General features: G+C 47.4%; 1 protein-coding gene across 1 annotated transcript in view; it reads left to right on the top strand.

The window, feature by feature from the left end:
• Positions 1-17,192, top strand: part of SOGA1 (suppressor of glucose, autophagy associated 1) — a 77,710-nt gene that overhangs the window by 34,376 nt on the left and 26,142 nt on the right. Inside the window, exons 4-7 of the mRNA XM_012804191.2 lie at positions 10,765-10,827; positions 11,682-12,839; positions 13,578-13,718; positions 16,908-17,033. Of these exons, the coding sequence (XP_012659645.1) occupies positions 10,765-10,827; positions 11,682-12,839; positions 13,578-13,718; positions 16,908-17,033 (1,488 nt within the window). The remainder of the gene's footprint in view (positions 1-10,764; positions 10,828-11,681; positions 12,840-13,577; positions 13,719-16,907; positions 17,034-17,192) is intronic.

Here is a 17,192-nt window from a genome sequence, read left to right as displayed (position 1 = left end):
AATCAGGTAGTATGGCAGTGCCTCAAAAAATTCAGCATAGAATTACAACAGGATCCAATAATTCTGGGCATATTCCCAGAAGAATTGAAAGCAGGGTCTTGAGGAGGAGATACTTACACCAGGGAGAACGCACACCCACGTTCATAACACTGTTATTTAAAATAGCCAAAAGGTAGAGCAACCCAATGTTCCTCAGCGGATGGATGGGTAAACCAAGTGTGGTATGTCCACAGAATGGAATAGGATTCAACCCCAGGGAGGAATGAGGTACTGGCACATGCCCCAACATCCGTGAGCCTTGAAAACACGCTGAGTGAAAGAAGCCAGGCGCTAGTTCACTTCCCCGTGAGGCCCTTGTCAGTGAGACTGCTCTCGCCTTCTGTGTGCCCCACGGTGGCTCAGGATGTGGGAAGGAGACGGGAGCCTGTGTTTATTTGCTGTTTGTCCTCTCCCTTCTCCCTCTCCTTCCTGACATGGTTTCTATGGAGACAAGGGTCCCTTAGCAATTCTTCTGCCAGAGCTGCAGTCCCATCATCAAGATCTGCCTCTGCCGTCCTGACAGGTTGCTGCAGTGATGCTGTCACCCGGCTGGGAACAGGAGCCCCTGGTCTGAGCTGATGTGGTTGCTATGGCGACAGCTCGGGGCTGGAGTGAAGGGAGGTGGCAGCTCCCAGCCTAGTGCTGCGGTGGCACTGTTGCCCAGCTGGGCTGCAGCTCAAGAATTGTAACACCAGCCACCCTCTTGTCTGGTATCGGTTCCCCTGCCTTGCATTTTAGGCAGAAAGCCAATATCGGTGTTGACGTGATTTATTATAACTGCTGTGTCTGAGCACTTATTCTGTACCAGGCACCCACAGCAACATTGTACATATGTCCTCAATGTTGTTTAACCCTCTCCACACCCTCCCCACGTGGATCGTGTCCTCATCCCCATTTTAGAGGTGCCACTCTTTCCTTGACAGTTTTTAAATTGTGATTTAATTCACGTACTATACAATTCACCATTTTAATGTGTATAATTCCGTGATTCTTTTAGTTTATTTATGATGTACAAACCATTGCCATTATCTAATTTCAGGATATTTCTGTTGCCCCCCAAAGTAGCCCCATACCTGTTAGCATTCACTCCCCACTCTCCCTTCCTTCCCGCCGCTGGCAACCACTAATCCACTTTCTGTCTCTATGGATTTGCCTGTTGTGGGCATTTCATTCAAAGGGAATCAGGCAATATGTGATCTTTGATGACTGGCTTCTTTTACTTAGCAGAAGGTTTTCAATGTTTATCCATCCATGTCGAAGAATGTATCGGGACTTCATCCCTTTTTATGGCTGAATAATAATCCATTGTATGGATATAGCACATTGTGTTTGTCCGTTCATCATTTGATGGACATTTGGGTTATTTCCACCTTTGGGCTATTATGAGTAATGCCTCCGTGAACATTCTTGTACAAGTTTCTGTGATTGAGTGCTCTCAGTTCTCTCGGGTATGTACCAAGGAGTAGAATTGCTGTATCTAGATGAGAATGGAGAAAGACAAAGGTGGGATTGAAACCCAGGACTCTGTGTCTACCAAACCCACACTGACTCCTGTGGTGATGCCCTTGCCCTCCCTACCTCACCCAGGGGCTTTTCTGGGACGCTTTTGTGTTTTCAGAACATTTGATGAGGCTGCCTGCTGCAGGGAGTACTTCTCTTCCTGGCATTGGCTTCTCTCCCTGATCTGCTATCAGGAAAGGGTGCTGACCATGCCTCAGACTGGGGGAGGGGGGCAGGGGAGGTGGGTTCAAATCCCACTGCTGCTGTTGCCACTGAAGTGCAAATAATTCTAATCTTGGGCAAATCATGTAACTGTTCCTGTACTCAGTTTATTTATAAAAGGTGATTATGAATCCCTCCTTCCCAGAGGTGTTTGTGAGAGTTAAATAAGACAAGCAAGTAAAGAGCTTAGCGCAGAATAAGGGCTTGTTAAGTACTTGCTATTATCTCTGCCTTCATAATGCTGTGATAGCTGTGGATCGGGAGAAGCATTTACTTTAGTTAAATAAATACATTTCTGCTGCCTCTTGTGAGGCGCTCTCTGGGTAGAGCTGCCAGTTGCCCATGGAACAAGCAGCTATGTTGAAATCACTGCCTGCAGTTGGCACCGTCTGTCCCTGTGACATTCGATTTGGGGCTAATGTCTGAACCACTCTTTGTTTCCTTCCCCAAGTGGTCTCTCCCTAACTGGGAGCCACACGGCCTCTCTGGCTATTTCAGCTACTGTGGAGGAAGAATGGCTCAGTCTTTTTTTATTTGTATTTATTTATTTATTTATTTATTTTTGAGACAGAGCCTCAAGCTGTCGCCCTGGGTAGAGTGCTATGGCATCACAGCTCACAGCAACCTCCAACTCCTGGGCTCAAGCGACTCTCCTGCTTCCACCTCCCAAGTAGCTGGGATTACAGGCGCCTGCCACAACGCCTGGCTATTTTTTGTTGCAGCCATCATTGTTTGGCGGGCCCGGGCTGGATTCGAACCCACCAGCTCAGGTGTATGTGGCTGGCACCTTAACCGCTTGAGCCACAGGTGCCGAGCCAATGGCTCAGTCTTTGAGGTGGACTCCCTACCCTGGGTTCCTTCTAGAAGAAATTTTGTACATGAAGCACAGCCTATGCTTTCAGTGAGATCTGTCCACGCGTCCCCTCCACATTTGGGAAAACCGGCCTAGTTATTTTGGCAGGTTTGTTTTGCGTCTTGGAAGATTGGCCTTTGTTTCTTTTTCTTTTTTTGGAGATAGGGTCTTATTTTGTCACTCTCGGTAGACTGCCGTGGTATCACAGCTCACAGCAACCTCAAATTCTTGGGTTCAAGAGATCGTCTTGCCTCAGCCTCTTGAGGTACCCACCACAACACCTGGCTATTTTTAGAGATGAGGTCTTACTCTTGCTCAGGCTGATCTTGAACTCCCGAGCTCAGGCAATCCACGCTTTTCAGCCTCCCAGAGTGTTACGATTGCAGGCGTGAGCCACTGTGCCAGGCTGTGGCCTTTGTTTCTTGAAGGTGTCAGAGAGCAGAGGGCCCATAGAACTCGGCTAAGGGAGCTCGCTGCTGGGTTCAGAGGGCTACTGTGGAGGAAGCAGGAAGGAGGACATAGCGCAGGCTCCTACTAGGAGGCCTCAGACCAGGGATGCTTGGAGGCACCACGCTGGCTGCTCAAAGGCAGCCTTGTGAGCTTTGTGAGTTGTGGGTGGGGAGCCCCTGCTGTAAGGCCAAGCCACAGTGTGTGCCCTCAGGGCCAAGCACTTCCCTAGGCCTTGTGGCTGCATTCCTGCTGGTGCTTAGGGCTGCCCTGCCTGTCCCACCCTCCTGAGGCCTGGTGCCAGAACATCTGCCTCTTGGACAGGGACTGGCTCCACCCCCAGGAGCTCCACAAAGGGGCTCTGACAGGCTCTGGCTCTGTTGAGGGGTGGCCCCCCAGCCGCCTGGCCAGCTGCTGCCCTGCAGAGGGGAGAAAGGTCTTTGTGTGCTCTGTGCCTGCCTTGTTTTCCCTACAGAGCAGGGGGACAGGATAGGAGCCCGCATTATTGAGACAAGAGGGGAGAAGGGGCAAATCTAGCCAGAGAAGGCCAGAACCCCTCTATTCTGCCTCCATTCTGAGTAAGTTCAACTCACTCTCACCTTTTCCCTGCTTTTGGAAAGGTGTTCAGTGACTTCTTGGGGCAAGTACATTTAAAAACATTTACTGTTGTTTTTTTCCTTCCCAGGAGGTAGTGGGTCATGCTTGGCCGAGAAAGATTAGGAAGTCCAAATAAAAACTCACCTGTAATCTAGAAGTCAGAGGGAATGTCTCTTTAGGTGTTGGGGGGTGTATATGCTTCCAATAAGTTTTTCTATGAATACCTATATACGTATTTAAATGTATATGTGAATATGCATTTTTCATCTAAAAAAGTAACATAAACTCAGTAAGGCAAAAAATATCGTTCCCAAAGCATACAAACGGATGCCTAGCATACCTCTGAGGAGAGCTATAGCAGACTCTGGTTACATTGGTTGCCTTGAGGCAGAAGAATCGAGTGACTGGGTCCTTATATTCCCTTGTGTACTTTCAGAATTTTAAGCCCTACGTGTGTCATCTATTAAAAAATAATAGAAATAATGAAAACTGTACATAAAGTAAAAGAAGAAAGCCTTCCCTAACTGCCTCCCTTGATTCTACTGCTCAGCCTAAGCCATGATCAACGAATTTGCTTTGTATCTTTCCAGGTCTTTCTCTGGCTGTGCTCATACAATACATATTTCTATGTATTTTGTCTTTTTTAAAATAAAGATGGAATTATATTGTATACACCATTTCTGTAATGCGCAGAATAATATAGCACGAACACAGTGTTCTTTTTTACATGCTTGATGTTTTTGGTTTTCTTCTGCCTAAAGTGCTTATTATAAAAATCAAAGATCACAGAATCAAATAAACATAGGCAGGAAAGAAAGTCTAAAATAGTACCATCCAATTCAGTATTTTAAACACAGCCCAGGCTGGACATGGTGGCTCATGCCTGTAATCCTAGCACTCTGGAAGCCCAAGGAGGGTGGATTTCTTGAGCTCAGGAGTTGGAGGCCAGCCTGAACAAGAGCTAGACCCCATCTCAACTAAACCAGACATGGTGGTAGGTGCCTGTAGTCTTAGCTACTTGGGAGGCTGGGGCAGGAGGATCTCTGGAGCCCAGGAATTTGAGGTTGCTGTGAGGTAGGACACCATGGCACTCTATCCAGGGTGACAGTGAAACTCTATCTCAAAAAATAAGATAAAATAGGCTCGGCGCCTATAGCTCAACCGGCTAAGGCGCCAGCCACGTACACCTAAGGTGGCGGGTTTGAATCCCCAGCCCGGACCCGCCAAACAACAATGACGGCTGCAACCAAAAAATGGCCGGACGTTGTGGCAGGCGCCTGTAGTCCCAGCTACTTGGGAGGTGGAGGCAGGAGACTCGCTTGAGCCCAGGAGTTGGAGGTTGCTGTGAGCTGTAATGCCATGGCACTCTACCCAGGGGGACAGCTTGAGGCTCTGTCTCAAAAAAAAAAAAAAGATAAAATAAACACAGAGCCCAAGGTCCATACAGAGCCCCAACTGACCAGTCAGCACTGGGCACCCTGGGTGAGGGAAGTAGCTATACAAAGGGGGACTTTGACTTTATCTGCTTTGTGCATATTTCTTACAGTGAGAATATATTTTGTATATTGATTTTTTTTTTTGGAAAAAATATTTGTATAGGCTTGGCACCTGTAGCTCAGCAGCCAGGGTGCTGGCCATATACCCCAAACTCGGCCCGGGCCTGCCAAACAACAATGACAACAACAACAACAACAAAGTAGCCAGGCGCCTGTAGTCCCAGCTACTTGGGAGGCTAAGGCAAGAGAATTCCTTAAGCCCAGGAGTTTGAGGTTGCTGTGAGCTGTGATGCCATAGTATTCTACTAAGGGTGACATATGAGACTGACTCAAAAAAAAAAAAAAATATCTCGTATAGTTAAAATTTTTTTTTTGAGACAGAGCCTCAAGCTGTCCCCCTGGGTAGAGTGCCGTGGCATAGCTCACAGCAACCTCCAACTCCTGGGCTCAAGCGAGTCTTCTGCCTCTGCCTCCCAAGTAGCTGGGACCACAGGCGCCAAGCCAGTTAAAAAAAATTTTAAAGGACAAAATCTAAAAATTATATTCCCTTTACCCCCTCCAGAAAATGGAGGGGAAACATACACTGTGCAAGTCCCTTGTGTTCTTAGAATTATCAGCCTGCTCTATTTTCTTCAGACCTTCCTTCCCCCCTATGAATATATTAACTAGCTTATTTTTATAACAGTAGAAACATGCCAGTTTTTTTTTTTTAAGTTACAGTTTTTTACAGTTTTATTTATTTATTTTTTGAGACAGAGTCTCACTCTGTTGCCCTGGGTAGAGTGTCATGGCATCACAGCTCACAACAACCTCTAACTCTTTGGCTTAAGTGATTCTCTTGCCTCAGCCTTCCAAGTAGCTGGGACTACAGTGGTACCCACCACAACGCCCAGCTATTTTTTAATTGCAGTTGTCATTGTTGTTTAGCTGGCCCTGGCTGGGTTCAAACCTGCCAAATTCGGTGTATGTGGCTGGCATCATAACCACTGTGCTACGGGCACTGAGCCTAAATAACAGTTTTATTGAGATATGATTCACATACTGTGAAGTTTCCCTTTTTAAAATGTACGCAACAGTAGTTTTTTTTGAGACAGAGTCTCACTGGGTCACCCTGGGTAGAATGCCATGGTGTCACAGCTCACAGCAACCTCAAACTCTTGGGCTTAAGCAATTCTCTTGCCTCAGCCCACCTAGTAGCTGGGACTACAGGTGCCTACCACGTCTGGCTATTTTTTTTGTTGCAGTTGTTTAGCAGGCTTGGGCTGGGTTCAAACCTGCCACTCTCAGTGCATGTGGCTGGCACCATAACCACTGTGCTATGGGCGTCAAGCCCACCTCAGTAGTTTTTGGTATATTCACAGAGGTTTATAGTCATCACCACTCTCTAATTCTAGAACATTTTTGTCACCCCTTCCCCGAAGAGACCTGATACCTATTGACCTTCACTCCCCATCCCACCCTCTCCTAACTCTTGGCAACCATTAATGTCCTCTCTGTCTTTGTGGAGTTTATTATTCGGGACATTTCATGCAAGTGGAATCTTAGGATATGTGGTCTTTAGTGACTGGCTTCTTTCACTTGGTGTGATGTCCTCCAGGCTCATGCATGTTGCAGAATGTGTTGGGACTTCATTCCTTCCTATGGCTGAGTAACATTCCATTGTGGGGATAACCCACTTCTGGTTTATCCATTCATCAATTGTGGGTACAGTTGGGTTGTAGTTGGTTTGCAGGTTACTTCTTTCTGTTACCACGTCAGTGAATCTCACCGTCCGTCATTCCTTTTCTTTCTTTTTTTTGAGACAGAATCTCACTATGTTGCCCTTGGTAGAGTGCTATGGTGTCACAGCTCACAGCAACCTCAACCTCAAACTCTTGGGCTTAAGTGATTCTCTTGCCTCAGCCTTCCAAGTAGATGGGACTATAGGTGCCTGCCACAACACCTGGCTGTTTTTGTTGTTGTTGTAGTTGTCATTGTGGTTTGGCAGGGCCAGGCTGGATTCGAACCTGCCAGCCCCAGTGTATGTGGCCAGTGCCCTAGCTCTGAGCTACAGGCACTGAGCCTGTCACTCCTTTTCAATGGCTCTCCATTACCTCATTCATTGTCTGTGATGTGTGGAGCCCCTTGGTACCTGTGGAGACCCCTGAGTCACTACTCTGCCACTGCTCTTCTGGAGAGTCTGCAGTGCTTAAGGGGGCCATGGTCACCTAATCTATGATTAAGTGGAATTTTCAGGGAGAGGAAGGGGGTTTACCCAGGATCATAAACTCAAGTGTTCAACTTCTAGCTAAGGCCACAGCCCCTCCCACTCAGCCTGTGGTAGGTAGGCCCAGATCTGAAAGTCTGGCCCTAATCCCCCACCTCAGCATTCTACCTGGGGTTTCTCTCTGAGTACCCTGTCCAGGGCTCCACAGGCTGCTACTTGTCTACCTCCTGGCTCTTGAGGAAGGACTTGTTTTGTGACTCACCACTATTCCTCCTCTTCCCTTCTAGCTTTTGAAAGTTCCCAGGTCAGGTCTTCTCAAATGCTGGCTCCCTGGGTACCTTCGTCTGAAATATCAGCCTCTGCCTTCCTGCCTCATTTGCATTTCAAAAGGTCTCTTTAGGATTTGATTGGGCCTTAAGATATTCTCTACTTGAAAGCGCATCTGGAGTTCCCTTCCCTGGCTTTGCGGACCTAACCTGCACTTTGGTATCTCTTGGGAAGCTATTTAGAAGTCCTGATGCCAGGCACCTACCCTAGACCATCAGTATTTTTTTTTTTTTTTTTGAGACAGAGCCTCAAGCTATCCCCCTGGGTAGAGTGCTATGGCATCACTCACAGCAACCTCCAACTCCTGGGCTCAAGAGAGTCTCCTGCCTCAGCCTCCCAAGTAGTTGGGACCACAGGCACCCGCCACAATGCTTGGCTATTTTTTTGTTGCAGCTGTCATTGTTGTTTGGTGGGCCCGAGCTGGATTCAAACCTGCCACCTTAGGTGTATGTGGCTGGCGCCTTAGCCACTTGAGCCACAGGTGCCGAGCCAGTATTTTTTTTTTTTTAAGTTCCCCTGTGTAATTCTGATGTGCACCCTGAGTGGGAACCACAGTGCTAGCTGCACTCTGACCTTCATCGAATTTAAAGGCAGATTTTCTCCTACCAAATCTTTGGAATTTGATCAAGAGACATGCCAAGTGAGAGGGAGCGGCTATGAACCTATTATTATTATTATTACTATTTTCCTTACTGTGCCTTTAAATAGTAGTGGTAGTGGCAAAATAAAAAAAGGAGATAAAAAAGCTGGGGAAGAAGGAAGACACAGAGGAGAGGGGGGAGGTGGCAAGAACTATAGGAAGCTCCAAGGTCATACATTGAATCAGGTATACAGCTACAGTCCAGGTGGCAGCAACCAATCAAAAGTTCACGCACTATCATTCCAACTAAGACCCTAACCACGGAAAGGCAGTTAGCCTATAGAAACCCCAAGAACTCCCTAGTGACCAATGAGTGACCAGACACTAGCTTCTTCTTCAGCTGTCTTTTTCAGCATTTTGTTGCAACCCATAGTACCTTGCGAGAAAGTGTATACAAGTTTCCCTGGCCTTTGTTTAGGGGCCACTCCCCGCTGTTCTGCTTTTCTCTTGGGAGTGACCCAAGCATATGCTTGAATAAACTTCTTGCTTCTTCCATGTGTGAGACTGGACTCTCAGTAGTAATAATTTTGGCCCTAACACCAAGAACTGAGCCTAGGGCCGGGCACGGTAACTCACACCTGTAATGCTAACACTCTACCCAGGGTGGCAGCTTGAGGCTCTGTCTCAAAAAAAAAAAGAACTTGTCCTAGACTTGTCTTAGGTTAGCTATGGATTTGCTGTGAGACCTTGAGCAAGTCCTTGCCGCTCTCTCTTGGTTTCAGTAAAACAGGGGTTGGATCAGATCAGTAGCTCTCACCTTCAGGGATGGGGTGTGAGAGGTGGGGTTGCAGGTAGGCATGTATCCAAATCACTTACTTAAAGTCAAAAGCAATCTAATGTGGTTTCATACACCACCACCATGAATCACCCCTCTCATGGGAGAAAGTGTTCAAATGGAATCATGCATCTAATTGAATGACTTTTTTAAACAGTGGGAAACTTCCGTAATGATTATTTTTACATTCCTTTAAATTCCCCACATAGGGATTGTGCTGTTTTTCATTCTTGCCAGCAATTTATGAACTTTCTTGTTTTTCTATAGCTTTGCCAATACAATACGTTGTCAGATACTTGGATTTTTCCTAGTCTGGTAGGTGGGAAATGGTATCTCAGTGTAGTTTTAATTTGCATTTTTCTGTCTGAGTGGGGTTGAACATTTTGATATGATTAAGATTCATTTGCCTTCCTTTTCCTGTGAACTGTTTTCCATATCTTTAGCCTATTATGTAAGTTTGTTGGCTTTTTTATTCTATTTGTGAAGATTTTTATATATTTAAGATATGACTCTTTATTGGTATAAATGGCATAACATTTTTCCCCTAGTTTGTCATTTATATTTTTACTTTTATTTTTTTTCCATGTAGAGAACTTGCATGTAAAATCTGTCAAATTTTCCCTCCTTATTGCTTCTGGATTTTTGAATCATTATTTGCTATTAGTCTCTCATGATAATTTCTAAGCCTGTATAATTATGATTTGTTACCCCCATATTCATTTGAATAGTGTGCATTCTGAATTAAAGTTACACGTAGATGTCAGTTTCAGGAAGCCAGGATTCCCTCTGAAATAGAGATTTGCATGCAGAAGTTTATGGATGAGTCCCTTTGGAAATGACACCATCCGTGCAGGAGAGCACCTGCCCTTGGACAAGGGAGCTTCCATCTGCCTGCAGCCATTGCTGCGAGGGGTACTCAGCTTTGAAATCTGAGCTGGGGGCTCGGCGCCTATAGCTCAACCGGCTAAGGCGCCAGCCACGTACACCTAAGGTGGCGGGTTCAAATCCCCAGCCTGGACCCGCCAAACAACAATGACGGCTGCAACCAAAAAATAGACGGGCGTTGTGGCGGGCGCCTGTGGTCCCAGCTACTTGGGAGGCGGAGGCAGGAGACTCGCTTGAGCCCAGGAGTTGGAGGTTGCTGTGAGCTGTAATGCCACAGCACTCTACCCAGGGGGACAGCTTGAGGCTCTGTCTCAAAAGAAAAAAAAAAGAAATCTGAGCTGGGGAATGAATGTCTCAGTTCTGATGGGGGATCTGGGCCAACCACCACAGCACCCACCCTGGGTACTTCGTGATGGTCACTGTTGTGTTCTCTGCAGCTAACTGCCTGACTTACATAATAGGTGCTTAGGAAATCTTTGATGAATGAAAGGGAGACAAACAAGAACAGAAACCTTTTTAGGTCTTGGCCCAGACCAGCAAGATCACAATGTGGCAGTGGGAGAGAGGGGAGGAACCTTGGGCGCTTAGGGGGTCTGTCATGTGCCCCATTGCAGCCCACTTGGTGGTCTCAAGGGACCCTCCAGCTCCCTGTTGGATCAGGTCAAAGCCTGGACATTGGGCTGGGGTGGGTATGGAGCCCTGAGTGTGACCCTCGGTACATGACTGCATATGCGTCACCCTTGTAAGCTTTTCTGACTTTTTAAAATTTCCCTTTAGCATTCCTTGAAGAAACGAGGAACTCGCTCCCTGGGAAAGACAGAGAAGAAGCCTTCTGCGCAGGTACTTCTTGGCTGCCCCCACAAACAGGTTTTGGCCTCAAGACTCCAGCCTGACTCCAGGTGGCCTGAGGAGAGGAGTCCCCACGAATGTCCATCTCTCCCTAGCTTCTACCCTGTCCTCCCTGCATTCATTTTCTTAGCTTTGCTGCCCACTTCCCCAAACCACACTTTTTTTTTTGAGACAGAGTCTCACTGTGTCACGCACGGTTGAGTGCCTTGGTGTCACAGCTCACAGCAACCTCAAATTCTTGGGCTTAAGTGATTATCTTGCCTCAGCCTCCCAAGTAGCTGGGACTACAGGTGCCCGCCACAATGCTCAGCTATTTTTTGGTTGTAGTTGTCATTGTTTGGCAGACCCGGGCCAGGTTCAAACCCACTAGCCCCGGTGTATGTGGCTGGCACACTAGTTGCAGAGCTACAGGTGCCACGCCCCAGACCATACCTTGAGCCCATGGTTCTTGGGTACTCAGAACCTCCCCTTCCCCAAGCAGCAAGCTGACTTTCCAGACAATGTGACAATCAAGTCCAAAAATGTAGAGTCAGAGGGACTGTTATTGTCCCATTTCTCAGGTGAGGAAACTGTAGTAGTAATGGTAGCAGCAGTCAACCATCAGAATGTCACTTACTCCCAGCCTTCCAGGCTGTGCATAGTACTCCATGCTTGCTGCCATTTCAAGATTATTGCAACCTCAGCTTCCCCTCTGACCCCCCAATTCCTTGAGGGTTGGGTAGTGTCTGATTCATTCCTGCAATCCCAGCATACAGTCAGGGTTCCCCAAGATGCTGTAGCTGGTGCTGAGTCTCCCAGCACTAACATTCCTGGGTTGTGTCTGTCTCTGTGCCATCCGGCCCCAGGAGGACAGTGCAGATCTGAAGTGCCAGCTGCACTTTGCCAAGGAGGAGTCGGCCCTCATGTGCAAGAAGCTCACCAAGCTGGCCAAGGAGAACGACGGCATGAAGGAGGAACTGCTCAAGTACCGCTCGCTCTACGGGGACTTGGACAGCGCCCTGTCAGCGGAGGAGCTGGCGGACGCGCCACACTCGCGGGAGGCTGAGCTGAAGGTGCACTTGAAATTGGTGGAGGAGGAAGCTAACTTGCTGAGCCGCCGCATCGTGGAGCTGGAGGTGGAGAACCGGGGCCTGCGGGCCGAGATGGACGACATGAAAGATCACGGTGGCGGCTGTGGGGGGCCCGAGGCTCGCCTGGCCTTCTCTGCGCTGGGTGGCAGCGAGTGTGGGGAGAGCTTGGCGGAGCTGCGGCGACACCTGCAGTTCGTGGAGGAGGAGGCGGAGCTGCTGCGGCGCTCCTCAGCGGAGCTTGAGGATCAGAACAAGCTGCTGCTGAACGAGCTGGCCAAGTTCCGCTCCGAGCACGAGCTGGACGTGGCGCTGTCGGAGGACAGCTGCTCAGTGCTCAGCGAGCCCTCGCAGGAGGAGCTGGCGGCTGCGAAACTGCAGATCGGAGAGCTCAGCGGCAAAGTCAAGAAGCTGCAGTATGAGAACCGGGTGCTTCTCTCCAACCTCCAGCGTTGTGATCTCGCCTCCTGCCAGAGCATGCGGCCGATGCTAGAGACTGATGCAGAGGCCGGGGACTCCGCCCAGTGTGTGCCCGCGCCCCTTGGTGAGGCCCACGAGCCCCATGTGGCCCGGCTTTGCAGAGCCAGGGAGGCCGAGACACTGCCTGGACTGAGGGAGCAGGCCGCCCTGGTCAGTAAGGCTATCGACGTCCTGGTGGCAGATGCGAATGGTTTCTCTGCTGGCCTCCGGTTGTGTCTGGACAATGAGTGTGCAGATAACAGCGAGGGCCCCAGGGATGCCAAGCTCATCCATGCCATCCTGGTGCGGCTGAGCGTGCTGCAGCAGGAGCTGAACACTTTCGTGCGGAAGGCGGACGCAGCCCTGGGGAGCTCTGGCAAGGAGCAGCCAGAGCCCTTCTCTTCCCTGTCCCCCTTGGGTTCCCAGGGGCCCTCTAAGGAGATCCTTCTGGCTAAAGACCTTGGCTCAGACTTCCAGGTAAGATGTCCCAGTCACAGGCCCTATAACTTTTTTAAAATTAATTTTTACTGAACCATAACATACAGACAGGGTAAGACACGAGTCTACACAACTTCATCCCTTCAGAGGGATGGATTGGCTGGTGAAGAGAGTTCTTGGCAGAAGGAATGGCCTGTGCAAAGGCACAGCTCAGATCAGAGGTGGAAGGACCATGGTATGTCTCAGGCACCGATTAAAGAGCACGCATGAGGCTGGGCTGCAGAGAGCATTGGGGAGGTTTGATCTTCATCTTGAGAGCAATGACACAGGGATCTTTCTATTTCCAGAGAGAAGTTTAGCTCTTTCTTTCCAATAATTTATACCATGATACTGTGCCCTGTTAGTCCGGCTTGATCTTGCTTTTTTTAATCAAGAAGACTGCCCTGTGTTGAGTCTGCCTCTTGGTTTTTCTCAAATGAGGAATGAGCAGGTGCCACATGTGTGGTAGGACAGTTGGGGCTGGCTTAGAAAGTTTAGGCACAGGATAGACCTTCACAGAGTCAGTGTTTTCACTCACACTTACCTACGTCTTCTCAGTAGACATTCACTGAGTGGCGGCAGGGCCCCCAGCCAGCGCTGGGTTTGGGTTGCAGAGGTGATAGATGGTTAGAGTCTCTTACAGAACCTGGAGGCTTGGGATGGAGTCTATTTCTGGCACACCTCAGTCCCTTCCCCATGGTTATCTTTGATCTCTTCTGCCTGTTCCTCTCTGTATAGCCACCTGACTTTAGGGACCTGCCAGAATGGGAGCCCAGGATCCGAGAGCCCTTCCGCAATGGCGACTTAGACTCCAAGACTGACCCCAGCCGAAGCTTCAGGCCTTACCGAGCTGAAGACAATGATTCCTATGCCTCTGAGGTGGGTCTTGACCTGAGCAAGCAGGGAGGGGTAGGGAGGAGGAAAGGGGCCAGGGCCTCTCCCAAACAAAATGACCATGGAGAGTCTTAACTGGTAATGATAATGGATTTTGAGCATTGTATTTTGTCCCAAGCTTCCCATCCGCCAGGGCAAAAAGGGAAATAAGAAAGTTTGTGTCATTCTTATGGCCTGATTAAAGGAAACTTATAAACTCATCTGAAGAAATTGATTTATTTCCAATAGTAAATCTACCAGGTATTTAATAATTTTTGTCATTTAATAGAAATACTAATTTATGCCGCAGGAAGGCAGCAGTCTCTAGTCAGGCCGTTTGGGTTTAAACTGTGGATCCACTCTATAATGGCTGTGAAATCTTAGATAAATCATTTCACCTCTCTGACTCAGTTTTCTTACCTATAAAATGAAGGTCCCTTATGAGGTTGTTGAAAGGATTAAATACATGAAAAACCTTAGCTTAAGGCCTGGTCCATGTTGGTCGAGGATGTGGATGATGAGGATGACACATCACTGGGACTCAGTGGGCCTATATCAAGTCTTAGTTCTACTGGAGTGGCTGTGTGACCTTGGACATGTTCTTACCCTCTGGCTCTTGCTTCCTTTTCTGTAATATGGGAGGTTAAGAGTGAATGGTGGCTATAGAATTGTCAGGATTCTCTGCTCTGAGAGGAATTCTGGGGGGTCTGAGCTTCTCCCATGTCTCCTAAGCCTCTTTTCAGCTTTTCATAATGAACCTGAAGTTAGGAACAGACTCCTGTGGACTGAGTGGGGTATCCCTGTAACTCCTGGACTGGGAAAGTCCTGTTTATATCCCAACCTGAGCACCCCTTTCTTCTGAGTGTCTCTGGGAACAACTCTGGTCCCAGGAAGGCCAGCTGGTAACTGTAGGGGGGAGAAACTTCTTTGAAGCCAGTGGGTCAAACTCTCTAAGTGAGGGGGTCTGAGCCTCCTAGAAGCCATGGCAAAAAGAGAAGAAAATGAGGTACTTAATTCTCATTTGCTGAGAAAAAAGAAATAGGCCTATGTCTATAGGCTCATCTGTAGAGAGTTTTCTGCATGCATTCACATGTTGTTTCACCCAGCCACTCTTTAATGAGTTATAATTGCCCAGCACTGTGTTGAGCACTAGGTTGGAGGAGGATGCCACAGAGAGCACACAGCGTTTAGCGCTGCAAGGATTTTTAATACAAGACAGACAGGATATACCTCAAGCCAGCATGCCTTCCATTGCCAATTTATCACATTAACAGCCATATGATAAATATTTATTTTTTTTCACAAAGGGACATCTGCCATGGCTGGGAAGATTTTATGCAGGAATTGAGACTGACACTTCCCTGCCCCCCTTTCCCCTTGTTTAATATGATAGCGTAAACATTTCCCTCTGTTACCTGAAATACATAAATTTTATTTCCTTGAATTATAACACATATACAGAAAGGTACTCATAAGTAAACAGCTCACATTATTCTTACAAACTAAATACTCCTATGTAATTAGTACCTAGATCAGTGAACAAAGTATAACCTGACCAAGAAGTCCCTGTGTGCCTTTCTTGTCACCATCTGTATCTCTGACAGAATAGATTTACTATGCCTATTTAGCTGCAAACTTTTTTTTTTTTTTGAGACAGAGTCTCACTTTGTTACAGGAACCTCAAACTCCAAGGGCTCAAGCGATTCCCTTGCCTCAGCCTCCCAAGTAGCTGGGACTACAGGCACCTGCCACAATGCCTGGCTATTTTTTTTTTTTAGAGATGAGGTCTCATTCTGGCTCAAGCTGGTCTCAAACCCATGAGCTCAGGCAATCTACCTGCCTCAGCCTCCCAAGTGCTGGGATTACAGGTGTGAGCCACCATGCCCAGCCTAGCTACAAATTTTTAAAACATAATTTCCCCTGAAAATGTAGTTCTATCTTTTCTTTTTTTGAGACAGACTCTCACTATGTTGCCCTTGGTAGAGTGCTGTGGCGTCACAGCTCACAGCAACCTCTGACTCTTGGGCTTAAGCAATTCTCTTGCCTCAGCCTCCCAAGTAGCTGGGACTACCGGCACCTGCCACAACGCTTGGCTATTTTTTTGTTGCAGTTGTCATTGTTGTTTAACTGGCACAGGCCAGGTTCGAAATCGCCAACCTCAGTGTATGTGGCTGGCTCCCTAACTACTGAGCTGTGGGCACCACGCTTGCAGTTGTCATTGTTGGTTAGCAGGCCCAGGTCAGGTTCAAACTCGCCTGCCTCAGTGTATGTGGCAGGTGCCCTAACCACTGAGCTAGGGGCACTGAGCCAGTTCTGTCTTTTTTAAAGATTTTATTATCAAACCTAGGGAATAAACTGAAACAAAAAAAAATTAAAGATTTATTACATAGTCGTTATAAATAATAAATAACTATAGCAGAATCCTTAAGCAGCATCGCATAAAGGTATAAAGAAGAAAGTCCAGATCATAAGACCTTCACGTAGTTAACCACTAATTACATTTAGTGTTTGTCCATGTCCTTTGCTTTCCTATTGAAATGTATGTCTTTTTAAAAAAATTTCTGTTGAAGTATAATGTAATAATATATATGCAATAAAGAACAGTGGTGCATGGTGGCAAGGTGCATGCCAGTAGTCTCAGCTACTCAGAAGGTTGAGGTGGAAAGATGACTTGAGCACAGGAGTTGGAGACTGCGTTGAGCTATGATTATGCCATTACATTCTAGCTTGGCTGACAGAGTGAGACTTCATCTCAAATAAAAACCAAAACACTATCCTTCAGTGTACAGTTGAATGGATTTTTACATATGAATAGGCTGGTTAACTGCACTTTAATTCTCATCATTTATCACATAAGTTGTTTCTAACATTTTGCAATTATAAGCAATGAGACAGTGAATATCTGAATCAAACTTAGTTTTCCCAATATGTTGTTTACTTCAGATAAATTTCAAAGAGAGGTGATCAAGGTGAAATGATAGCAATGGCTAGATCTGATATGCAATGTTTTATTTAAAGGTCATGTCAACCCATGGAGGTAGGGACAGCTCTTATGCCTGATTTATACCTAAACAACTTGGTTGCTTAGGTTGCTTACTTACTGTTGCTCCCCTACCACTCCCAGCCTTAGATCTTAGTTTCTACCTTCTTCTTCTCTCTCCCGTCTTGTTTCTGTGTCTCCCACCCCAACCTCAGATCAAGGAGCTGCAGCTGGTGCTGGCTGAGGCCCATGACAGCCTTCGCGGCTTACAAGAGCAGCTCTCCCAGGAGCGGCAGCTACGGAAGGAGGAGGCTGATAACTTCAACCAGAAAATGGTCCAGGTGTGTGGTGCCCAGCGCCTTCTGCACACTTGCTCCAATAGCCTCTCTGAGCTGGAGGCAGAGGCCTTGGGGATCCATGGGTCCTCAGAAGGCAGAAATGTCAGAGGAAACCTGACTTTTCCTGGGATATCACTGTACTTGTGCTTTTTTTTTTTTTTT

The sequence above is a fragment of the Otolemur garnettii genome, unplaced genomic scaffold (genome assembly GCF_000181295.1).
Source record: "Otolemur garnettii isolate 467f Iridium unplaced genomic scaffold, OtoGar3 scaffold00025, whole genome shotgun sequence".
Taxonomy (NCBI): Eukaryota; Metazoa; Chordata; class Mammalia; order Primates; family Galagidae; genus Otolemur; species Otolemur garnettii.
Note: the sequence above shows the minus strand (reverse complement) of the source record. Positions and strands in the feature narration are given on the sequence as shown.